This window comes from Mytilus trossulus, chromosome 10 (assembly GCF_036588685.1).
Source record: "Mytilus trossulus isolate FHL-02 chromosome 10, PNRI_Mtr1.1.1.hap1, whole genome shotgun sequence".
NCBI lineage: Eukaryota > Metazoa > Mollusca > Bivalvia > Mytilida > Mytilidae > Mytilus > Mytilus trossulus.
In genome coordinates this window covers 47,466,951-47,493,952 of record NC_086382.1, presented here as the reverse complement: position 1 = coordinate 47,493,952, position 27,002 = coordinate 47,466,951, and the positions used below count along the sequence as shown (strand labels likewise).

Here is a 27,002-nt window from a genome sequence, read left to right as displayed (position 1 = left end):
TCCAAAACAGTTTCATTTTATTTAAAAATCTCAGTATTGATCGTTAATTTACTTATTGAATACATAAATGTTTCTTCATATTCTTTATTATAACAAACATAAATTCAATTCCATGACATGTACATACCGTTTAGCCATATTGGAGATGACGACCCACATTGTCCTGGTAACGGTGGCTTTGTTGGTATATTCTGCAACAACTCATACCTGTACCACCCAGCTGTTATGTAAGATGACTCACAATCATCATGTTCACCATTCTGTAGTGTGTAGTTAATGGTTCTGTTGGAGTTACTCATGATAACGGAAGGAAAGAGACAAGGATGATTATATCCATTTCCTGGTGGAGTTGTCTGATTATCTGAAAAGATGTCAAAAACACACACACATTTTACTTAATGAGTTAATTTTCTCAATAGTGTGTAACAATTAATGAAAAATTCTGTTTGGTACCAAGTATCGAGATTCACTATAAAGTGGCGAAATTGCATGTCTATAAAAAGTCGCTGACATTGTCCTGGCTTTGTTTCTATTTATTACAATATTTGTGCGAAAAATGCAGAAATATTCCAATTACTGTCATGAACTTGATTTTTGATGATATATATAATAAGGTTAAAGATCTTTGATTAAGCTGCCAAGTTGAGTTTAAAAACCATCATGTTGAATAAAAATTAGGTTGCTCTAATACGGTTATTGTTGTCCTTCTTTTTATAGCATATACATGTATATATTTTTATGATCACATATAACATCACTATATCATCTTGATTTACAACAGGGGAATACATAACGAGTAAATGTATAAAGTAATTTTTAAACCTACACATATTAAATGGTGTAGTTGATTCAGTCGATGGAAAGCTTGAAGACTTTGTTACGTCTAAAACTGTTGTTGGTTGAATACTCCAAGATTCAGTACTCGACAATTGGTCTACAGATGGGTGTTCTGAATATGTTTTCTCATAAGATGCTGTTGCATAAAAGTGGTTCGTTTCTGATGGCAGGTATTCCGAATATGGTGCTGTAAAAACTGGTTCTCCAGAAAATGTATCTGACATAACCATGGTGGCGTGGGGTTGAAAACTAGAATAGGGTGCTGTGTACGAGGCTTCTAAATTGGCTTGTGAAACTGATGCGTTATGTATAAATGATTGAGAGGGATGAACAGTTGAACTTTGTTGATTTGTCGTATCATTGAACGAATCTTTACTCTCTGAAATAGAATAAATGGATAAAGTCAAAACCAGAATACAAAGGCAAAACACTATTGTATATTGCTCTGTTTTTCCAGTCGAGTAAGATAGGACTTCTTTAATGGTGATGAATTAAGAAAGTTTTTCCGATGTAGGGAGAACTTAAACGGCAGGAACAACCTTCGTGTTAAATACTTTTCGAACTTTTGAAATTTGTATACAATATGCTCCTGAAATACAAGAATATTTTAACACTTTTTTCATTATCAGATCATATACTGTTTATTGCATTTGCCTACTCATTTAAACAGATACCGTGATCATGAAATAAAATTTAGAATTGAAATGGAGAATATATCAAAGAGACAAAACCTGACCAATCAGCCAAAGGTATACATATGCAACAACAAAATAATATGTCAACACATGAGTCATCATAAGCAGTGTAAACTTTTCTGTCTACAAATAAAGTGTTTTTCATATGTCACCTTTTTAAACTGCTACACAAATTTTGAACCAGGTGTTTAGTTTATTTTTGTTTTATGTATACCTATTGTGCTTCTTTGGTTGACGTTGCTTGTAATCTGTCAATAGTTTTTAAAGTCACCAACATCAGTGTTTACAAGAGAGGCAAAAGATACAAAAGGGATTTCAAACTCATAATATAGTTATAAAAAGGTGTGGTATGAGTGCCAAAGAGACAAATCTCTAAACAAATAACAATTTGTAAAAGAAAACCATTAAAGGTCAAAGTACGGTCTTCAACATGGAGCCAGCCTCACACTGAAAGGCGAGTCGAAAATAAACTGACAATAACCAAAAAAGAAAAATATCAAAAGGCAATTTAAAATACACAACCACAACATAAAAAATTTAAGATAAGCAACACAAACACCCAAAACTGAGGGTGTTCTCTGGTGCCCAGACAGGGCAGACAGATCATATCCCGCATGTCACAGTAGTTTTTAATGAAACCAAGACATTTAAGGCTATAATTTCTGACGTACATCGTATGTATTAGAATAAATTCTAAGACTGTGCAAGAATGTTTTTGTTTAGTTCTGTATAACTATAAAGGTCTCGAGAGTTTCATTCTAACACGAATACATTTGATAAATGTACTCTTCTTAAAACAAATATCAGAAAATCAGGTCAGCGATTGATAAAGATGGATGAGACTATTATGTTAAGTCTGTTTATGTTTGCTCCTTCGTGAAATATTAAGTATGTCTTTGGAAAGTACAAATTATCAGATTTTCAAAAACAGCGGGTGCCAGTCTAGCTTAGGTCATATAAATCGTCACGTGATTCGGTCCTGTACATCCTTGGCTTTGAAATATTTGACATTCAAAGTTTCTATGAAAGGTAAATCTAGAAAATCGCTTCAATACATAAAATGTACTTAAAACCGTTTACGTTCATTGGGGATTCAATAATCGTATGATAACCAACAAAAAAAAACATAACAAAAAATCAAAACTTAAATTTAACCTAAGCCTTTCAATATGTACATACATAGTTTACTGTATATGTTGTGTAAAAATTGCTACCTACCCATACAGATTCTTCCACAACCATTAAATGATGTCAGGTAAGCAACATTATATCCATTACAGTTCATGACTGTTACATTTCCTTGGTTCTCACAGTTTGTGTAATTACTAACCATACATGCTTTCATAGTTTTTGTTTCCCCAAATGTAGTAGGATATGTTCCTGATAAATACAATAACAATAATCAATCAAACCCATTCGATAGAAAATATGAAACTATTCTTTATTATTGTTTTCGAATTCAAAGAAAATAACGCAATAAGTTTAATTTAGTTTTGATTGTATGTATATCAAATGGTTCAATCAACAACAATATCATTTATCAATTAAACATTCTTAAGTCGTGATAGAAATTTACTTTTTCAATCCAATTTGATTAAAATGCAGAAACATTTATGTGACTAAACTTTGCGTACAAGTATTTGACAACATTTCATTTTACTTCTTGTTCTGATAATTATAACATAAGCAAATGTCATTTCAGGTTTCAAATTTTTGAAGACATGTATTTATCCGACAAATACAAGTGAATTCCGAAATGTCTCTTAAACAGAATGTAAAAAGCAGCGTTTTTCCGATCTGTGTAAGCAAAGCTTGGACGCATGTTCTGTATTTTAATCTGAGGGATTTCATTGAAACAACAATGATCCACAGTAATGTTAACATGATAGTAGTGAAATCTTCTTACCTTCTAACCATATAGGAGACCTCGAACTACACTGTCCCATAGATGGTGGATAATTTAGTATATTTTGATTTTCTTGAAATCTATACCATCCCTCTGTTATATTATCACATTTTTCCATTTCGTTCATCATTAAGTCATATTCTACTGTTCTGTCGTCTGTACTTTCTATCACTGTTGCAGTATAACAATGTTCTAACCCTGTTGGCATTTGGTAAGGCACTGAGTCTAAATTAAAAAAAAAGAAAAACTTAAAAGTGTAGAAATGAAGCAGAAATAATGTATCCTTATAAATTAATTTTATCACAATTGTAAATAAACCTAACGACACAAATTATTATGTAACTATTTAAAAGGAATACAAAAATTTGTACGGATATTTTTGGGGTGGTGATTTAATTTTTTCTAGCAAAAAGTTTTTGTAAATAAAAAAAATCAATCCTGTTTTGATATTTCGTTACAAAACCATAATTTCATGCAGCGCAATGATAGCTTGAGTCAGAAAAAAACTGCCTTTAAAGTACAAAAATGTATATACTCTTCTACACTTAAAGGACTAAATTGTATACTCACCCATACAGTATTTTGAACAATTTCCATTTGGTTGTAGGTATGCAACATTATAGGAATAGCAATTCAATACTTTGACAGGCCAACTTTCCTGACAAGATGAAGAATAGCTAACAGCACATGCTGTCATAGGTGCCATCATTCCTGGAATATCTGGATAAGTTCCTGAAATGACAACAAGTGTTTTATATGTGTTCAACCAATATGGAATTATAAGTATAGTTTTCATATTATTTACACCAAACACCAGCTGAGAGAGAGAGAGAGTGTTAACAGTTTTACACTTATAATGATATATAGGTTATTATTGTTGATGAAATCAATTAAACATTTACCGATCATTGCAATTTCAGACTAGAAACAATTTGTATTCGGACGTAACAAATATTGATTTTAGCTGATGGACAGTCAGTGTCAGACGATATTACCATTGACAAAGTAGTCAGTGATTAACTATTGACATGATTTTAACATGCTTTTCTTTAATTTTTCGTTGTTGATTCAAAACAAATATTTTGAAACTGAGATTCCCTCAAGAGAAAACTTGATCGTAACAGTTTTGGCTTTTCCATTTATGTTCCTTTTTTGCTAAAACTGACAAAATCACAGATGATCAAATTATATGAGATGCACGTGTTTGCAAATGGTTTTAGAGTTTAAAGAAAGAAATATCAGTTATCGGCAACTATCTTCCACAGGGATAATGAAACACGGCACATGTGGATGCTCATTAAAGAAATTGGCTCAACTAGCAGTTGGAAAATCAGAATCAGCTTCCTCCTGGCTATACAAGAGCAAATACAGCTTAGCTCGGAGTGCGATAATGAGTCCGGGTTGTGTAGTTTGTCTACTTCCTATGGACTTACACAATGTGAACTAGCGTGTTTAGAAATGTGTCTCATATGATAAAGACTAGAATAAAAAGGTTTCATATTCATTTTAATTAAGAAATGTGGTATAATTGCCAATCAATGAGACAACACTTCAATAGAGACCCAAATAATCTAAAAATCAGACTATTTCGATACTTTGGGAACCTAGAGAAAGGCGTAAATAACAATGAAACGTTATAACACAAAGATTAATACAATAAAATGGGTCATGTCTCCTTTACAGGACAACTTGATGAGCAGCTTAGGTGGAGTACTGGTATACCAACCCATCTTTGAAAATAAATTAAAAATTGATATATACCATTTAGCCAAATAGGAGAAGATGATCCACATTGTCCAGGGCTTGGTGGTGTAGTTAGTATATTTTGATATCCATCAAATCGGTACCATCCAGCTGTTAGATTTGAAGATTCACAATCTTCAGACATTCCTTCTGACAAAATATAATCTAGCGTTCTGGTATAATCACCAGTTATGATGGTATTGTTATAGAAGCATGGGTCAATCCATGATGGATAATTCCATTCAGGTTCTGAAAAGAATATGTTTTGTATTTAGGAACTCTTATATTTTGTAATTTAAATACAAAAACAAGGTGTAATAATTTGCTTTCTATCGAAATTGTTTTCGATAACAAGATTAACTAGTACAGTTCAAGTAAATTAGTTTTCATTATACTAATCGTTTTAAGTCGTTGATTACATGTTCAATTGATAACTGGTTCTTCCATATTTCCTTAAACGTACAGAATAATCTGAACCTTCATATTTTTTTTTCATTTTTGATGATAGAATACTCAAACAATAAAGCATCAGGGACAGTTTGAGAATATTAATGTCACTAATATGCTGGTGTTACTGTATCACCCGAATTAAAAAAAAAATCTTACCCATACAATATCTTCCACAACTCGGGACTGGTTCTAAGTAGATAATATTAAATGTTAAACAGTTTTGTACAGTTATATTCCAGCTGTCCTCACAATTCGACGAACTTCCGACTTTACAAGCTAATATTGAATGGTTCTCATAAGGAATCACCGGATACGTACCTAAAAAAAGATTTAGAATGCCACTTCAATCAAAACAATATTACAATTCTTTTCATGTATGATATTGTCTGTATAGAAGGTGCATTTTTTTTTAATATCTTTCCGAACCCCTTTATAATAATTGTTATAAAAATCTCAACACGCATACATACAGGGGTATGTATGAAACAAACAATTTGTCATAGAAATAGCCTCAAAACGTCTTTTCAACTAAGACTTATGGTACTTGCAACTGGAGTTTTGATTATCAAATATTCAACAGTGATAATGCACGAAATAAATAAAGAGTCATTTGCATTATCAAGCACTGGGTCGATACCACTGCCTTTTTGACTGTTTTTGCACGGGAGTATTAGCCAAAGTTTCGGAACTGACATGACTTTTTTTTAACAAATTGTTCTTCGATTCTTTGTTAAATAATTTAGAAATTAAAATGAAACTAAGGTTCAAAATTGTATTTAAGCAACCATAACTTTAATCGAATTTGGCTACTAGTATGTTATTAATAAATTTCCTTTTTGTTTTATAGCTCTAATTTGCTTAGTTCATATAATATTATACGGTTTTAAATATTTGCAGGCCAGTCTAGATTAGCACTTCTTGTGATCAAATTATAATCCATTTGTTTATAGACACCATATGTATTCAGTTTTAATTGCCAAGTACACATGGCCAAGTATACGTGTCCGGGTGCGTGAATTTCACGCTGCTTTGAAGATCTATTGGTGACCTTCTGTTGTTGTCTGTTATATGGTCGGGTTGTCTCTTTGACCCATTCCCCATTTCCATTCTCAATTTTATTAACCATTTTGTGAAACATGGTGACTGTCATGTGTTATGTGATATAGATACAATGGATAAGCGTTGATTCTTGAAAAAGAAACCATGAGCCCGCAGGGCGAATGGTTTGTTTTTCATGAATCAACGCTTATCCATTGTATCTATAACTTAAACTATTGTGATAATATCTTTTCAAAATTATAGCCTATTCTTAATTAGAAGGTATTGTTAGTGAGTTTAAATAACCATTTTATCGTGACAAACGATGCATAGCAACAAATAAAATATTACAATTAAATAGTTAAAACAATACAAATACATGTTGAACACACGGGCACAGGACGTTTGTGATTTTTTACCCGTAAAACGACAGGACATTTGCGCTACAAATACTATGGACATTTGCGCTTTTAATTTTGATTCACCTGTATTAAATTGACCGGACATTTGTGCTTTTTACCTATAGTCGTTTACCAGTGATGTTTTTATGTCTTTCTTATAACTTTTAAGCATATACCAATGTGCTATGAAATGATTTTTAAACTTTTAACCATAAAGAAAAATATGATTTTAACTCTGCCAGGCCAAACATGCGGGTCCCAAGACCGTATAAAAGAGGAGGATAGTCATAAAAACCAAATATTGCAAAAGCGCAAGAGTCCAATGTAAAAAGCGCAAATGTCCTATGATTTGAAGCACAAGTGTCTAAAAACATAAGCGCAAATGTCCTATGAAAAAGCGCGCAAACGTCCCGCGCCGGAACACACCACGTTTGCCCTTAAAGATTGTCATTTATCAGGCATCTGAACATTTCTGACTAAATGTGACATATTCTGTCTTATTTCTAATAAGATTGAGGATGAAAATGGGGAATATGTCAAAACCGGGAACAACAACTTGACAAGAAACATATGTATAGCATATATTTAAAGCATGTGTCCGAAATTTCTAGCAAGAAGTCTTATTCTAGGCATATCACGATTTTCTAGCATAGAAATTTGCGAATAAACAAATGAAATCATACTATATTGATTTTTAAACAAAAATGAACACCTAGAATGTAAACATTTTCATTACAAACATTTGGAATAGCTAACAATGATCCGATTATAAACGCAGAAACTCGCTTTTATTCAACAAAATATCCACAATATTTAAACTTAAAAAAACCATGAAACCGAATACAGGAAAACTAAAGAATAGAGGCAATAAAAGAATACAAGGATTCGAACCTAAACCGCCAAGTTCTAACTCATTAAGATTAACCATGAAACCTCGCGGCTACCAAACTCATACACTACGAATGCATATTATTGTATATTAAAGGTAAAATCCATGTGTGTCCGTTGTACCGATTTATATCAAATATTCATTTATATATATAAGTTAGACATTTAAATCGTAACCAATTAGTAGCCGAGAGGTTTTATCGATATGTTGATGTTGGTAACACCTAAGTGAATTCATGGATGGGTTCGATTCCCAGTGCAAGCATATAGAAATTACAAAAAATAAAGGTAAGTTTTTAAAATAATTCCATTAGTGAACAGAAATCAGTAAATTGGCCAACTCAAACTTAATAAAATTAGACACACAAAGAACACAATTGAATATAATTTGGTGAGTCCATTTCAGCGACGGATTTAGGAAGCGTTGATTCTAGAAAAAGAATCCACGGTAAATGAATAGGTTGACGTCACCACAATGGTTTAAGCTTGCAAAACAATTATCCCCCCAGATTTTACCACAATATGACCAAGTATTGGATGTTATTTCTATATCCATCAAAAATGGTATATGCCCGCGTCACACTGTCCCGATTTTTACGCCGATGGCACCACGATTATGGAAATTTTCAAAATCGGGACTGATCGTATCCAGATCGGGCTATTCGTAGTGCCATCTTTAACCATCGTAGAACCATCGGCCACTTTTTCTAGACTTCGGGAACAACTTTGGGAAGGGTTCTAAATTTTTTAACATCTTAAAAAATACCCGAAGGTGCGTCCGATGTAGAGAGTTCGTATCACCATCCTCTCCTTTGTAATGCCACCGGGAATGCATCTTTGAACATTGTATACAGTCGTGTTTCCATCGTTTCCATCGGGCGGTTTTGACATAACTATTTCTACACGAACGAATCACGAAGCTACCAGAAGGTCTTACGATGGCAGCTCGACTTCGTGAAGACCTCGTAATCCCGTCATGTTGCCATCGAATAAAAGTTTTAAGGCGACAAGATGGAACTTCGATGGCAAATAAATCTAGCTAAATGTAAGTTAATTTTCGCGCTAAAATACATTTAAAGTACCATGCGCGATATGCACTGGTCAGTCTAATACGACACTTAAGAAAGACGTTCACAAAACATGGAGCCCATATCATATGATACTATGAGAACAAGAAAGAATTCAAATTGAACAAGAAGAGCAGCTATTAGAGGCTCAAGATTTACTTTTACAAGTAAAATATTATTTTTGTCAATTTTTCATATCAAGTAACATAATGAAAATAATAAACGCGCCTCGTCCACCAACACTGCAGGTACGCGTATATAGGGAAACCAACTTTTTCTTCATTATTCTGATTTTTTATGTATCGTCTGAGTTGGTGTCACACGAAAGTTTACTCCATAACCATTTTGTTTTCTATATGTCATATTTTGACGCATTTGTTGCGTTCCCCGTCTATATTATTATGATATTCTGCTTTTAGACAACGTATGGCCATCGCGCCATCATCGTAATCCATCGTGTAGCCTTCGTTAACAATCTTGTAGCCTTCGTGATCCATCATGTAGGCTTCGACTAAGATATGAAGCTTAAATACCTGTCTTCGGTTAACCTTCGTATGTCCATCTTTTGCTATCGTTTATAATGTTTGCACCATCGTGTAGGCTTCGTTATTCATCGTACTTGCTTCGGTCACTTTTTGGTATTTTAACGAGATCGGGACCAACTTCGTACGAACTTACAATTTTTGCATTCGGGTGTCCATCGTATATAAAAATCGGGACAGTGTGACGCGGGCATTATATGAAATCATACAAAACAGGTAATCTTGATTTGCATTATGCCCGCGTCACACTGTCCCGATGGCAACACGATCATGGAAATTTTCAAAATCGGGACCGATCGTATCCAGATTGGGCTATTCGTAGTGCCATCTGTAATCAACGTAGAACCATCGGCCACTTTTTCTAGCCTTCGGGGACAACTTCGGGAAGGATTCGGAATTTTTTAACATGTTAAAAAATCCCCGAAGGTGCGTCCGATGTTGAGGGTTCGTATTGAGTTCGTATCATCATCCTTACCATCGTGATGTCACCGGGAATGCATCTTTAAACATCGTATTACATTCGTGTTTCCATCGTCTCAATCGGGCAGTTTTGACATTACGATGCCTACATGAATGAATCACGACGCTACCCGAAGGTCTTACAATGGCAACACGACTTCGCGAAGACCTCGTAGTCCCGTCGTGTTGCCATCGAATAAAAGTACGAAGGCGATAAGATGGTACTACGACGGCAAAAAATCCAGTTAAATGTAAGTTTAATTTTCGCTCTAGAAATACACTTAAAGTGCCATGCGCGTTATGCACTTGTCAGTCTAATACGACAATTAAAAAAGACGTTCACAAAACATGAAGCTCATATCATTTTTTTTTTTTTTTTTCATTAAAACTAAGTTTTATTAACATATTTACATTTGTTAATATATACATCAAATACCGGTACCTTATCCCGGCCTCGTTAACATTAGTATAATACATCTAAAATTATGGTTAATTATGTTAGTACACAAATTTTCTTAAATCCGGATATAATTCATGTCTTTGCCTGAATGATTTTCTAAACTAGTATCTTTGTTTACAAAGAAGGTAGATAACACGTGCAGTGCATATATATATATATGGAATATAAACTAATAAGTGCTTTTTATTCAAGGAAATGTTTCCAAAATATTTGTTTTGAAAGGATTATTGATATGCCGTTATCTTTTTCTGTTGTGAATATTCGATTGATATGCAAATGCATTTTGCCAAATATAACTACAGTAAAATCGGATGCTATTTTATCAATTGAAGGTAATTGTCATTTATTTCAGATTGTAGATTGTAACGTTATGTCTTGGATAACGTTAAACTGGTGGGGGAAAAAATATGAGTGGACATCAACAAAAAAGAGACGAATAATATATAGTACAAGTAATAACCATGAATACATAACAAATACATATAAAAACAACAGCTGACTGTTGTATGAAAATACAGTCAAATCTAAACTCACAATTTATAAACACTATAATTTGCATGCACATACATAACCAGGTAGTTAGTTATACATGTGCTGTGCTTGAAGAAAAATTACAGTATAATCTCAATATTTCAAATCAAATATTTACATGTATATACATAAACATAAACAGGTAATTATACCTTTGCCATGTTTGAAGAAAATTACAGTATAATCTCTGTATTTGGGTGAATGAATCAGACATTCAGTTCATTAAATTGCTTTAATAGTCTGTCAATTTTATATCCTAAAAAGTTTCTTATTTCAATAAAAGTTCTGATCTCTTGTCTTAATATTTTGAGTGGTTGTATAACTTTTATTTTTTTGTCAGACATATAGTATACTTTATATATTGTGTAACTAATAATAGTTAAAAGTAAATTGAGTCCATAGTACTCTTTATCATGTATTTTATATCCAAAAGCTATGCTTTTTAGATTGATAACATGTCTTCCAATATTTAGTTTCTTAAGAATTTGTTGTACTTTTTCCCAGAATAATTCAAAATATGAACATTTGAGGAAGAAGTGTTCATAATTCTCTATTTGTTTACAGTGTAAGCAGGTGTCTGTTTCTACTATATGCCATTGTTTTAATAGTTGATTACAGGGAAGTATATGATGAAGTAATTTCCATCTAAATATTTTATATCTATTATCATTTAAAAATGTAAAGATAAATTTTAATGTTTCATATGCTAGATTAGTATTTTCTAGTGTAAAGTATGATTTCCATTTTAAAAAGCCAATAGGTGTTTGCATTTCCTTTGTTTCTAGTAAGAAGTTATAAATATCATATGATTCTATGAAAACAAGAAAGGCGACAGCGTTGTTTCTATTAATTCAAATGGAACAGGAAGAGCAGCTATTACAGGCTCAGGATTTACTTTTGCAAGTAAAATATTATTGTTTGTCAATATTTCATATCAAGTAACATATTTAAAATCATAAACGCGCCTCGTACACCAACACTGCAGGTACAGGTATATAGGGAAACCAACTTTTTCGTCATTATTTAGATTTTTTATGTATCGTCTGAGTTGTTGTCACACGAATGTTTACTCCATAACAATTTTGCTTTCTATATGTCATATTTTGTCACATTTGTTGCTTTCCCCACATCCTTTCTTTTGTCTATATTATTATGAATAAACTCATCATAGATACCAGGACTAAATTAAGTATATACGCCAGGCGCGGGTTTCGTCTTCTAAAAACTCATCAGTGACCTGCAAATCCAAAAAAGTTTAAAATGCCAAATAAAGTACCAAGTTGAAGAGCATGGAGAACCAAAATTTCTAAAAGTTTTGCCAAATACAGCTAAGTTAATCTATGCCTGAGGTAGAAAAGCCTTAGTATTTCAAAAAATTAAAAAATTTGTAAAAAGTAAATTTATAAATATAACCATATCAATGAAAATTCATGTCAGCACAAAAAGTGCTGACTACTGGGCTTGTGATACCCTCGGGGAAATAAATCTCCACCAGCAGTGGCATCGACCCAGTGGTTGTTAATAAATTCATCATAGATGAGTTGATATTCTCCTGAGAAGAGCTCTTTTGGAATAAAAGGGATCAAGGACATCGTATAACCATCGCACCAGCATCGTCATCCATTGTGAAGCCTTCGTAATCCATCGTGTAACCTTCGTGATCCATCGTGTAGACTTCGGCTGAGATATGAAACTAATACCCGTCTTCGGTCCATCTTTTGCTATCGTTTATAATTTCGGCACCATCATAGACTTCGTTATTCATCGTTCTTGCTTCGGTCACTTTTTGGTATTTTAACGAGATCGGGACCAACTTCGTACGAACTTACAATTTTCGCAATCGGGTGTCCATCTTATATAAAAATCGGGACAGTTTGACGCGGGCATTAATACGACATTCTGAGATATGTTTATAATTATAATTTCATTCGTTTAAACGGGCAGTGCATTAGAGGGAAATTAATTTCTCCTGGGTGTTTCATCATATGTAGCATAGAGGGCGTAATGTTTTCCCGCTTCAAAATTATTTTCGCGGTATTTTATTGCCTATGTTATCATTCAGCACGACATCGTCAATCTGATCAGTCGAATTTTCTTGGTACGCTGCCTATCTTGAATTTGACAATGAACCCAGATTCTCCATTACTTGAGGAATCTCCTGCATGGTGTTTCACAACAGGAAATTTTCAATACTAGTAAACAACAATTAAAGTTTCAACAGCAGCCCTTTCGAGAACCTGATCCCGGTTGTATATGCCGTTTTCCCGTTATATTGCAACATGTCCAGCATGAGCGGAAGTCAGTCTTAAGTTTCAGGAAGGAGCCTGCTATGGTTGTCGATAACCAATATTTGAGGAATAGATGCCTATTCAACTCGAAAGCAGTCTATGGTCCAAATCAGGAATTATTTATATAAGATGAGTATTTAAAATATTTATATTAGTAGTAAATCGAGTGCACACTTTTCTCACACACGACTACATTGAATATGAACAAGGTCAGTCTAAAATTATCGTCAGAGATAGATTGTAGAGATATATTGATTTTTGGTATAACATTGGTTGTCATGATTTTATTACCGACAATTTAAATACCGATACCATTTTACACGCTTATAAATACTCTTTTGTTAAAATTGTACTACACGGCTGTCCGTTTGTTTACAAAACATTATTCTGCTATTACATACAGTGATCTTGTTTTATAAGCTATTGAAGATCGTTTGTTTAGAGGACTTATTATTGAATGTACTACCAATGGTTTGCTTATTCACTTGCCACCACTTGCTACCTCTGTTCTAAACAATGGTAATCAAAGTTTTAATTTTAGATATATATTGTAGGTCATGTCATTTACATCTATCGAAAACACCTTTGTGAAATTTGAAGATATCTTGGTAGATATGCAATCTAATTAAACATATTTTTTATTGTTTATCGTTTAACATTCAGCTTATCGCCAGATAGGCATATTTACGATCTGCATTCTGATCATCTTGGTTTTTACTGAACATATGACGAGGTATAATAGTTAGACTACTAATCCTTGGATGGAAGTTCATATATATTTTTATTCTCGTTCTCCTTTTTGGGATGAAGTTTTGCTAAATATATATTTACTGAAGTTACGTGACCACTAATTAAATTGATGTGAATGATAAGAAATTTAAATTTTATGTATATAGATTTATGGATTTGTCACCGATTCTGATATTAACGTGTGTACAGATTTTGCCACCTGAGTTGGACAAGACCTTATTGATCAAAGTGGTTGTATCCACATGGTCTCCCAGTTATACATTGACATATTTGGTTACTAAAGTATTTCATTCATACAGACAAAGCTATCATAAGCATAACCGGTTGAGAGACTCATAACTGTTTGATACCATAAAACAAGTTAAACTATCTTCAGAATATTGAGGTTAAATTTTTGGGAGAACTGTAGCTTCCGTTGGTCAAATTATATCCATTTCGTATATATGTCATAGGAATGTGGCTATACTATGATTGAATCATTAGTTTTGATGTTATATCAGCCTATATGAATCTAATATTGGACTTTCAGTTCAGTAAGATTATTGCTCAAGGTATGTGTCATAAATACGATGTATACCATAGTTCTATTTGGAAGAACTTACGGCTGTTAAATATATATGGCTTCTTGGACGGATTTTATGAGAGATAAACGCATTGATGGTTTACGGATAACCAAAACTTTTTGCTATTGTTTATATAAGGCCAGTATGAAGCCTTATTTGCAGATATTGCGTATGTCATTTTTGTGACTTGTTAGAAGCACAATTAAGTCTTGTTCTTAGAGGTTGAATGGATACCTAGGGCAAAGATAAAATTGCAGACTATATAAGTCGTATCATAAATACTGATGACTGCCGTTTTGTAGTACATTATTTTGAATATTTGGATTCCCTGTTTGGGTCCTCATGAAATTAATTGGTTTGTTAGTGATCATAACCATCGATTACCTGTATTTTACTCCAGGTATTGGAATGTACATTCATGTTTATTGATGCGTTCACTATCTATTGGCAAGGTTTTAAATGGGCGGTATGTTCCCACAGTTTGCCTATTATTGAAAGTCCTTATGTATACATGCAGCAGTGTAAGGCATATTTTACTATTATTTTACCATTTGAGGAGATCGGCGTATTATTAGCCGTTTTTATATATCAAAGGAGATAGAATAATTTATCAGAAGGTATAAATGGGTGGTATGCTCCCCCAGTTTGCCTATTATTGAAAGTCCTTATGTATACATGTACAAGGCATATAGAACTATTATTTTACCTTTGTGGAGATCGGCGTTTTACTGGCCGTTTTTATGTCCCAAAGAAGATAGATTAATTGATCAGAAGGTATAAATGGGTCGTATGTTTCCTCAGTTTGCCTATTATTGACAGTCCTTATGTATACATGTACAAGGCATATAGAACTTTTATTTTACCTTTGTGGAGATCGGCGTTTTACTGGCCGTTTTTATGTCCCAAAGGAGATATATTTATTGATCAGGTGTTGGGTTTACATTACCTACTAACAAAGCTAATTTTTTATTTGGTAGAGGGAATAAATCGGCTTTTGGTATATGGATTTACCATTTACGGTGTTGGCTATTAGAATGGAGTTTAGGGTGACATTAAATTAACTAGTATTAACTTGGTGATAGTTTTCATGTATTGGGGTAATTTTTATTGCATATGCTTTATTGTAATTTTTCATTTTATTGGTGTATAATGTATTGTATTGATGAATTATTTGAAAACTTGGAAGGAACCACATATCAATTTAAATTTATGTTATTTAATATGTTTTTTCCAGGTGTTCAGAAACGATATTGCTTTGTCTAGTCCTGTATGTATCTGTATACTATAGTATAGAGGGGTGCACTCGATTACTGGTGTAGATTCTACAACAGATTCTCAATTAGTGAAATATGTTTTTGAGGATGTTGAAAAGAAATTAGGCCCACAAATCTGGAAGGAAGAGCCGATGAGTTATTACAGGATGCGTATAATAAGTTATTTTGTGTATATAATCGTTTTACACAACGTACCATTGGTGCGTGTATATTGGGATATCGTATTTTTTAAGTGCATCAGAATTGTTGAATCTGCGTTATTATGCAATTAATTGCAAGTCAATACACATTTCAATTTGTATCGGAAAAACGGATATTTACAGAGATGGAAACTGGTTTATTATTGTGAAAAACGCACAAATTTGCGTCCAGTCCTAATTTGGAATTATTTATGCATAGAGTAGCGTTTAATCTGATTAAAATTTGTATTCATTCAGGAATTGTCACAAGTGAAAGAACTTTTTGTTTTTCGTTCAACAAATTAGCCTTTAAACTATACAAGGATGAGGGAATTTACTTTGATGTAATTTTCTCCATTTGTTACCGATATAAAAGCATACGGTTTATATAGTTTACGATCTTGTGGTGCTATTACCGCTGCAAGGTTTGGTTTTTCAGATAGACTTAAACACGTCATTGACGTTGGAAGTCGGACACTTCAAAGGATGGCTATGTGAAAGAAGATTTATCAGAACATTGGATTGTTTCTCAGAATTTGGGAAATGAATATCTTTTTTGTTTTATTTACATTTGGACTATATAATTTTGCATACATAGTACTAAATAGCTTCCCGTTCTTTGGGTTCAGCAGCGGCGTTGTCGTGCGATTATCCACTTTACAAAGTCTTTTGGTATTTATTATAGCCTTTTATGGCGTTTATATGCAGAGTGTGTACATATATATACTTGGATATTTGGTACAAGTATTGGTTACACTTGGATATTTGGTACAAGTTTTGATTATACTTGGATATTTGGTACAAATGTACTACAAGTATTGATTATACTTGTTTATTTGGTGCAAGTATTGGTTTTATGTCTACATTGATGGGTGGTTTATACCAGGAGAACGATCTTTATTCATCACTTTATCACTGAATACGTTTTCATAGGACATTTGAGCGAAAAAGAAAAAAGCACATAGGGTCATTTGAGCGCCGACTTCATAGGACATTTGAGCGCCGGGATATTAACCTTACCTGAGTTTTCAGACAGGACATTTGAGCGAAATTTTCCCTGATAATTTTACACGAATTAAGATTTTTTTTTTAAAGTAAGAAAAAAAAGTAAGATTTAGTTATAAATATTTTTTATTTTATTTCACACCCGAGTAATTCGACCGGTTCTGGCTGGTTTATGTAAGTGAAATCCTAAGTTGATCTCTATTTACCAATCAATTCTACTATAATTCATTGGCTATGCAAATTTTCTTTGTTCTAAAATTCTTATATATATATCTATTAAGTGAAATGTCCCTTGGCACTTGAAATCTTAATACTAATAATACATGTACGTGTTAAAATGGATATTATTTTGACCGAGACTAATAAGGGAAAAAGAAGCCTTGTTTGTGACAGTTTCCGATATAGAGTGGACAAAACACTAAAAGGAGAAGAAATATCCTGGAGATGTACAGTAAGTACCTTTTTTTACAAATTTAATGTTAATGTAAACTACTTGTTCGTCTGTTACGCTTCAACTTCCATAACTTCTTGCAATCTGTGACTTACATAAAAATTCGGAGTTTGAACATTGATGCACCGCAGAGCCGAACAGAAAAGGAGAAGGAACAGAATCTCCGGGATTTGCATTCGAAATACTGCCAGCAGGAAATTACGAGGGATTTTTATGTCAGAAGCCTGGGATATAAGTTCCAAGCCCGAACAGACTTGTAAATAATGCCGTTGCCGAGTTTTATGTTTTATGACAGTGCTTTGTTTTTAGTGCTTTGTTTACAATTAAAAGATGTTTTAATCTTTTTGTTGGTAAACTCCTGTTTTATGACTGTGCTTTGTTTTTAGTGCTTTGTTTTTTACAATTAAAATATGTTTTAATCTTTTTGTTGGTAAACTCCTCATTTAATGAACTATATTCGTAAGAAAATGTGGTATGATTGCCAATAAGACAATTCTCTATCCAAGACTTGTTTTCGCTCAAATGTCCTACGCTTATTCTTATTTTCGCTCAAATGTCCTAAAATTTAGGCGCTCAAATGTCCTATACTTTGGCGCTCAAACGTCCTTTTTTTTTCGCTCAAATGTCCTGTCAATGCGCTCAAATGTCCATTGCCGCTTTAATAGTTATCCAACGATGACGCGGAGTGTCAGTGTATTACTAAGATCACCCCGATGGCCGGAGGCCAGATGGTGATCTATAAACACTGACACACCAAGTCCTAGTGGGATAACTATTTTACATTCCAGCTGTTTGAGATTAGACGAAAACCCATTTACAATTCATAAAATCTAGTTTAGAACGCCACACAACCATTATAATATACTTTATACATTACTATATGATTTATAACCTTTTTTTACCCCGAACACGATGAGTAGATATCTAACAATGTTAACTCGCCCCATTGGCCAATCGGCCAAACCTATATCGCCACTCAATCATAGTAGGTAGAATGGACTCAGATTGTTCATATTTACTTTAATGATATTCGTTGTCACATCATGTTAATTATGTATTTATAGCATCGGTACGTCATATTAATTCACACAACGCTGATGCTCTTACATTTTGTTCATTCAGAATAATCACGACTCGATTTCATTCTTTGAAGGTTTTGTCGATATTCTAACACAGTTTTATTTCCTTAAAAAACCCTTCTCATTAAAAACACTGGACACTTTTAATTTGCAAAACACTCATTTGCAAATCCGCCGCCGCCTCAAACAAGAGCTACAATGTCATGAATATAACCAAAGTGTGCGGAATTACATGGGATTCAATAATTTCATTGGTTTTCTACTGTTACTAGCATATTTATTTTGCTATTTGATTTATAAAAACATGGGATTTTCAATATCCCATGGGACAGGGCAAAATCCCATGGGATTGACCATTATCCCATGGGATTTTGGTTAAATCCCATGGGATTTTTTTTGGTCCCATGGGATAATTGTAGTCCCATGGGATATTTGTTGTCCCATGGGACAAAAAAAATCCCATGGGATTTTTATTATCCCATGGGATTTTCAATATCCCATGGGACAAAATAAAATCCTATGGGATTAAAATTATAAATATATATATATAAATATAAAGTTATGTGTATGTTACAGTGAATGCTGTTTGGTAGTAAAATGTTTTAAATGTATACAAGTTTTTTTTAATTTTTTTATATACATGTATACATATATATATAGTGTCTAAAAATAGCAACAATCAACATTCAATCTATATAGGTGTGGATCAGTTTGTAAATAAACTGATGCAGTTACTAAATTGAATTATATAAGTGTCTAAGAATGTAACTTTAACACACTAATGAGTGTTATAAAATTAGGTGTTATATTTTATATATTATTCACGCAATATTTCGCTAAACAAATTAGCTTCATCGGGCGTGTGCATCTATCAAGGTGAAATCGGATGCATGACAAAAAATATCTTTGTAGCTTGAGCTACACAAAAGTTTAACATATTGATTAATGATCTGTATAAAACAATTTTTTGCCGTTTATTGTACATAAACAATTTTTTCAAAAATTAAAACAAATAGTTGTTTTAGTTAAATAGAAGTAAAATTGATGAGTTATTCCTTTGCTTTCGGGTAGAACTGTTTTTCATCCCTCTCATTAAGTCCATCAGGTTCAAGAGTACGTAGCTGATACATCCAGAACCTTTCTCTCTTTTTTCTCATTTCTGAGTCCCAATTTTGGTTTACCTCAATTATTTGAAAGGTGATATTTTCAAAAGTATGTCCTGTTCTTAAGAGGTGTCTCGTAATTGGACAGTTTCTTCCTTTTGTATAAAACGACCGATGATTGTTTAGTCTGATATTAAATGTGGTTTCTGTTTCACCAACATACTGCAGCTTGCAAGTTCCACAAGTAAGAATATAAATACTATTTTCCGTTTTGCAATTAGATGTAACATAGATGTTGTATCGCTGCTTTGTTACTGTGCTGCTGAAAGAGTGGTCAGTGTTGGCGGCTTTACAGCACTTACAGTTCCTTCTACCGCATTGTTTGTAACACCCAAATTTTGAAGTTTCTTGTTTCTTTACTTTTGATGTCACAAGTATGTCTTTGAGATTTTTGGGTCTGCGATAGGCAATAAGAGGAGGTGATGGAAAAATTTCTTTTAAGGACGAGTCATTTTCGATTAGACGCCAGTGCTTTCGGATAGAAGATGAAATATTTGTCAAATCGGGATGGAATGTTACAACAAACGGAATTCTATCTGCACGGGTCGCCTTATTTTTGTATTCCATGAGGCTAGCTCGATCTTTTTCTTTAGCTTTATCAAAAGCGTCTGTGATGTTTTTGGTTTTATATCCTCTTGATTTCAGCTGTGTTTTTAGTTGTCCCAAACGATAGTTAAGTTTGGATTCAGAGGAGCAAATTCGCTTTAGTCTGATGGCTTGACTGTAAGGTATACTCCTGGAGCAGTGTTTCGGATGACAACTTTTTGGAGAAAGGAACTGGTGTTTATCAGTTTTCTTTGTGTGTTACAAACTGACCTCCACACAAAGAAAACTGATAAACACCAGTTCCTTTCTCCAAAAAGTTGTCATCCGAAACACTGCTCCAGGAGTATACCTTACAGTCAAGCCATCAGACTAAAGCGAATTTGCTCCTCTGAATCCAAACTTAACTATCGTTTGGGACAACTAAAAACACAGCTGAAATCAAGAGGATATAAAACCAAAAACATCACAGACGCTTTTGATAAAGCTAAAGAAAAAGATCGAGCTAGCCTCATGGAATACAAAAATAAGGCGACCCGTGCAGATAGAATTCCGTTTGTTGTAACATTCCATCCCGATTTGACAAATATTTCATCTTCTATCCGAAAGCACTGGCGTCTAATCGAAAATGACTCGTCCTTAAAAGAAATTTTTCCATCACCTCCTCTTATTGCCTATCGCAGACCCAAAAATCTCAAAGACATACTTGTGACATCAAAAGTAAAGAAACAAGAAACTTCAAAATTTGGGTGTTACAAACAATGCGGTAGAAGGAACTGTAAGTGCTGTAAAGCCGCCAACACTGACCACTCTTTCAGCAGCACAGTTACAAAGCAGCGATACAACATCTATGTTACATCTAATTGCAAAACGGAAAATAGTATTTATATTCTTACTTGTGGAACTTGCAAGCTGCAGTATGTTGGTGAAACAGAAACCACATTTAATATCAGACTAAACAATCATCGGTCGTTTTATACAAAAGGAAGAAACTGTCCAATTACGAGACACCTCTTAAGAACAGGACATACTTTTGAAAATATCACCTTTCAAATAATTGAGGTAAACCAAAATTGGGACTCAGAAATGAGAAAAAAGAGAGAAAGGTTCTGGATGTATCAGCTACGTACTCTTGAACCTGATGGACTTAATGAGAGGGATGAAAAACAGTTCTACCCGAAAGCAAAGGAATAACTCATCAATTTTACTTCTATTTAACTAAAACAACTATTTGTTTTAATTTTTGAAAAAATTGTTTATGTACAATAAACGGCAAAAATTGTTTTATACAGATCATTAATCAATATGTTAAACTTTTGTGTAGCTCAAGCTACAAAGATATTTTTTGTCATGCATCCGATTTCACCTTGATAGATGCACACGCCCGATGAAGCTAATTTGTTTAGCGAAATATTGCGTGAATAATATATAAAATATAACACCTAATTTTATAACACTCATTAGTGTGTTAAAGTTACATTCTTAGACACTTATACATATATATATATATATATTTTTTCTTTTGTCACAAACATGTTTTTTATTTGTTTATATGACAATAAAGATCATTATTATTTTGGAATGTATAATAATATTTACAGTCAAAGAATAAAGTCCGTTCACTGAAACAAAATGATGAAATGTCTAAATAAATGAAAAAATATTGTTTTGAAATCTTTGACTTGTTTATTCTATTATGAAAAATAGAACTGAAAAATATTTTATATTCTGACTGAATAGTTTACTCTTTTCAAGAGGTAAGATTTTCTTTGTTATAGTTTCATTGCAATACTTGCATATGCAAACAATTTGAATTAGATATACCTTTGTAGTGTACATAATAGTATGCTTATATTTGCAAATTTATAATATAAACACTTTTTGTTAAAGTTTTTGTTTTCTTTATTCACAACTTGCTATGTACAATTATTCAGTCCACTATATAAGAGTGAAGTCAATAAATAATTTCATTCACTAGAATATTCCTGCAATTCTTAGACAAAACATTTTTTTCAATCTGTTCTTCAAAGATCTTCCTCTGTAAATCTTTATTGAATGGAGAGATTCAAATGAGAAGACAAAGCAATTTTATTTGGACAACAACATTCTAATATTTTGTTCATTCGTTCCATCTTTCAATTGATAATTACATTGTTGTATTTCTATGATCAAGTTCTTGTGCATCAATGATCATGATGATATGACTCCTTTTTGTTTATAGTCCTCATGTTGAAATTTCCTCTTTCAAATAAATGTAGGAAAATACACATTCCATTTCAAATTAATAAAAAAAGTCGCACTATGGAGAAAAATATCAGCTTTAAGTTTTCCGTTCAGTATTGATCTGTGAATGATGACTATGAAAATCGAGATGTCTGACCTACAAATACACAAACTCAAAAATTATCGGTGAAGAAATAAATAAAATGGCTATTTTATCATGTTTATGATTATTATGATGAACTTTCTTTTGAATATTCAAGTAATAAATTACAGAAATCGCTTAACTTTTAAAATAGTTTAGTTAAAGTACAGCTTATTTAAAAATTATAATAAACAAGAATTCGTCCAAAGTACACAAATGCCCTACTCGCACTATCATTTGCCATGTTCAATGGACCATGAAATTGGATAAAAAATATAATAAGGCATTAAAATTAGAAAGATAATATCATAAGGAACATGTGTACTAAGTTTCAAGCTGATTGGACTCCAACTTCATCAAAAACTACCTTTACCAAAAACTTTAACCTGAAACATGCACTTTCATTTTCTATGTTCAGTGGACTGTGAAATTGGGGTCAAAAGTTTAATTTGGTTTAAAAATTAGAAAGATCATATCATAAGGAACATTTGTACTAAGTTTCAAGTTGATTGGACTTCAACTTCATCAAAAACTACCTTGACCAAAAACTTTAACCTAAAGCGGGACAGACGGACGAACGGACGGACGGATGAACAAACAGACAGACAGACGGAAGAACGGACGCACAGACCAGAAAACATAATGCAGCTCTACTATCGTAGGTGGGGCATAAAAATAAAGGCCACCGATGAGTTAAAAAAGATATTACATTACATTGGCCTTTTTGCACCAAAGGGAGATAATTTGGAGCTTTTTCAATGATATATACATTTTAAAAGTCATCTGGGGCCAAACCGAATTGATTGTTTTGAATGATTTGAATGATTTGGTGTACCATATGATACAGTTATAAATAAAATGAGTTATGAAAAAAAATTATTAAATATTTTTCTGAAATTGTTATACCCAAGAGCCTCCTTAAAAGTCATTTGATCTCTATCATGTCTATTGGAGAAATGTCTCATTGGAAATCAGACTGCTAAGTGTTTTTTTTTTTTTATATCAACCCAGCCATATTATACCTGTCCAATATCATGAGCTTGTACATAGTTCAGTGGTTGATGTTGGTTCATATCCATCATTTTTATTTTGTCCTAATTTTTTGTTTTTATAAATTAGTCTGGTATATTTGACGTTTGAATTGATGCTCTGTTTCAAATTTGGTTAGTGTTGTCTTTTATAGATTACTATAACATGTATAGGGTATGGGTTTTCTCATTACTTACACATGTTACAGGTCATCACTGGCCTCTAATAAGTAATTACAATGCTTACATCCACTTAATTGAACTCTGATGGATAGTTTTCTCAATCATACCACATCTTATTTTAATAAATATTTAATCATTATTCAAGGACAAAAACTTTTATAACAGTGGACTTACCATTTAGGCTTTGTTGACCTCTGTAAATCTTATTTTGTTGATAATTTCTTCTGTTTATAGTTTCCTCTTTATCTTTAATGTTCTTGCCCTACACATAAAAGAGTAAACATCATTTAATGACAAAAATAACTACTATTACATAATTAGTAGGCAACTGAAAATTTTGCCTTATTTGTATATAACATCAACTTACTCATCATTCTTTCTGTTCAATATCATGAATATTATCATTATTCTATGAATCAGAGGTCACAGTAAAATTAACATTGGCAGGCAGACATTTTTTTTATATGATACCTTGTAGTCATTCCATACAACAACAAGTAGACCTATGCTTAGAAAAACTGATAAAATGACAAAACCAAGAAAACTTATCATTGACCAAAGAACAATAAAATGCGGTCATGGTTTATATATGAATCTGCCATTCAGACATGCACACCTTACAATTGTTTCATATCTACCAAATATAATCTACCTGTTACTTTAAACATATGATAAACTGACAAAACAATGCAGTGTTCCATTGACCAATGAACTATGAAAATGAGGTCAAGTTCATATAAAATATGGCAGACAGATATGTGTATCTTACAATTATTTCATTCACTAAGTAAAGGGGCCTTATTGCTTACAGTATCCAGAAAAAAGACCAAACCACAAAAACTAAACATTTTCAAAGTTCCTTATACCCTGCCAATTTGTTATGGATGTGCCTCTTCCAACTCAGGATCCTATAATTCAGTGATTGTCATTTGTTTATGTGAAACATATCTGTTATTCATTTTTTTTGTACATAAATTAGGTTGTTAGTTTTCAACTTTCAACTTGGCTATCATGTGTAAAATCATACAAGTGTTCGGAAAACAGGAAGTTGTGGAGTGATGAAACTGAAAATGCATCACACGGTATAGCTGACTTATTTAACCCTGAAACCAAATTTCAGAAATCCTTCTATTGTAGTTCCTGAGGAAAATGGGACAAAAAATATTCATTGGACGGACTGACTGACGCAAGGATGGATGGACAGACAGGGGTGAAACAGTATACCCCATTTTTTAAAGTGGGGGTATAAAAACCCTTGCAAGATGTCAAAACAAAAAGAAGTAACCTAATTCTTACTTGTTAGGGGCTATTAATTTATTGTCGGTTATACATATAACAATACAACATAAGCTCTGTAGAGCTTTTATCCGACATACATACATGACAAGCACAATACATTTGTACATGAAACATAAAGCTCATCACTGAGATATCATAGTAGTCTCAGATAGAAGGAGACGGGGTCAACCAAACTCCCCTTTTCAATCTGAATGTAGGACAGAAAGTCACAGTCAAAAAGTCACACACTGTCACAGGACAAAAAGTCACAATCTAGTTTTGAGATTATTTTTCTTTGAACAAGAAAACACTTTTTTTGTATTTTTCTTGAAGTTTTATACATGAACATGATGTAGCAACTTTGTAATTAAAATTTATTAAAAACAAATAAATCAGTGCATTAGGTTTGCGCACATTACCATTACATTTGCACACAAAAATCATTACGTACAACATGTACAATGTGTGCAGCTTTTGATTACATTTGCACGCATTTTTTGACATGTACATTATGTAAATATACAAAAAAAAAATATGGTATGATTGCCTTTTACAGCTGACTATGCGGTATGGGCTTTACCTCTGCTTTGCTCATTGTTGAAGGCTGTATGGTGACCTATCGTTGTTAATGTCTGTGTCATTTTGGTCTCTTGTGGACAGTTGTCTCATTGGCAATCATACCACATCTTTTTTTATATTGGCTCATTGTTGAAGGCCGTAAAGACCTATAGTTGTTAATGTCTGTGTCATTTTGGTCTCTTGTGGACAGTTGTCTCATTGGCAATCATACCACATCTTCTTTTTTATATTATGAACAATTTCCTTCAATTAAAAATGAATATATGTAATAAAAAGAAAATATTTCAAAATCTTTTTTCATTTACATTCAAACAATTGTCAACAAATTGTTTGTGACTTTTTGTCGTATCAACTTTGATACTTTATGTCTGAGTTTGACATGTGTCTGACTTTTTGTCCTGTGACTTTTTGTCGGAATGTCCTGTGACTTTCTGTTCGTTTACCTTCCATCTTAATCAGTGAACTGAATAATTGTTTTTGCAGAAGTCCGGGGAATATTAAAAAATCACATGTGCAAATTGAGAGTCAACACTTACACAGGGACTACACAATACTTTTTCAGAATGTCAGCAAAAAGGATCACTGGTGACAGGGGAGTGTAACCGATGAATTGATCCTGAATCAGATAAGATTTTCCCGGTACGTCTAAACACCGCTCAGGAGGACCTCCTGCGTGCACACATGCAGGGCATACAAAGTGCACTTATGACAGACCCTATAAAGTCGTCGTATCTGCACACATGATGAATGCATATATTCGTTATAGATCGTTATACACTTTAAGAGTTTAATTTGCAAGTAACGGCCGGGGAACCTCTTAAGATTTTAAAATAATAATGCTACTAAAATATAATATTTCCCCCAATTTTCGCAATTTTTCGCTATATTTATTAAATCTTTAGGCGACTGTGCTTTTAGTGAATATAAATGATGACGAGGGCCTCACAAATAAATATAAATATGAAATATACTGGAACATCGATTAGCATAGAAAGTCTCTGTAAAAAGGCAGTCAAATCCTTACAGAACTGTAACTTAATGTTACATGTTCATCAAGTTCCAGCACCTCACCAAGCACCCTTGCCTTGCATACTAAGATGGCAAACGTGTGTGTGTCAGTATTTTGATATAAAACTGCGTAGTTTCATATAGTTTGATTCAACGTTTGTTTGGTTATTTTTTAAGGATCGTTGTAAAATTATATCTAAATCTTTGTTAAAATACGATTTTAAATTGTTCAATTCTTTCTATTTCATA

General features: G+C 32.9%; 1 protein-coding gene and 1 long non-coding RNA gene across 2 annotated transcripts in view; both read right to left on the bottom strand.

Annotated features, from left to right (window-relative positions):
* LOC134687958 (uncharacterized) overlaps positions 1–27,002 on the bottom strand; it is an 83,318-nt gene that overhangs the window by 17,849 nt on the left and 38,467 nt on the right. Inside the window, exons 3-9 of the mRNA XM_063548421.1 lie at positions 5,788–5,949; positions 5,200–5,430; positions 4,009–4,170; positions 3,439–3,663; positions 2,751–2,912; positions 827–1,216; positions 128–361 (exon numbers count right to left, since the gene is read on the bottom strand). Coding sequence (XP_063404491.1) covers positions 128–361; positions 827–1,216; positions 2,751–2,912; positions 3,439–3,663; positions 4,009–4,170; positions 5,200–5,430; positions 5,788–5,949 — 1,566 coding nt within the window. The remainder of the gene's footprint in view (positions 1–127; positions 362–826; positions 1,217–2,750; positions 2,913–3,438; positions 3,664–4,008; positions 4,171–5,199; positions 5,431–5,787; positions 5,950–27,002) is intronic.
* On the bottom strand, positions 22,077–26,393 carry LOC134687497 (uncharacterized). Its single transcript, XR_010101768.1, has 3 exons — positions 26,282–26,393; positions 24,063–24,150; positions 22,077–22,692 (listed from the first exon to the last, which is right to left on the bottom strand). It is a non-coding gene; the product is annotated as an uncharacterized LOC134687497 (long non-coding RNA).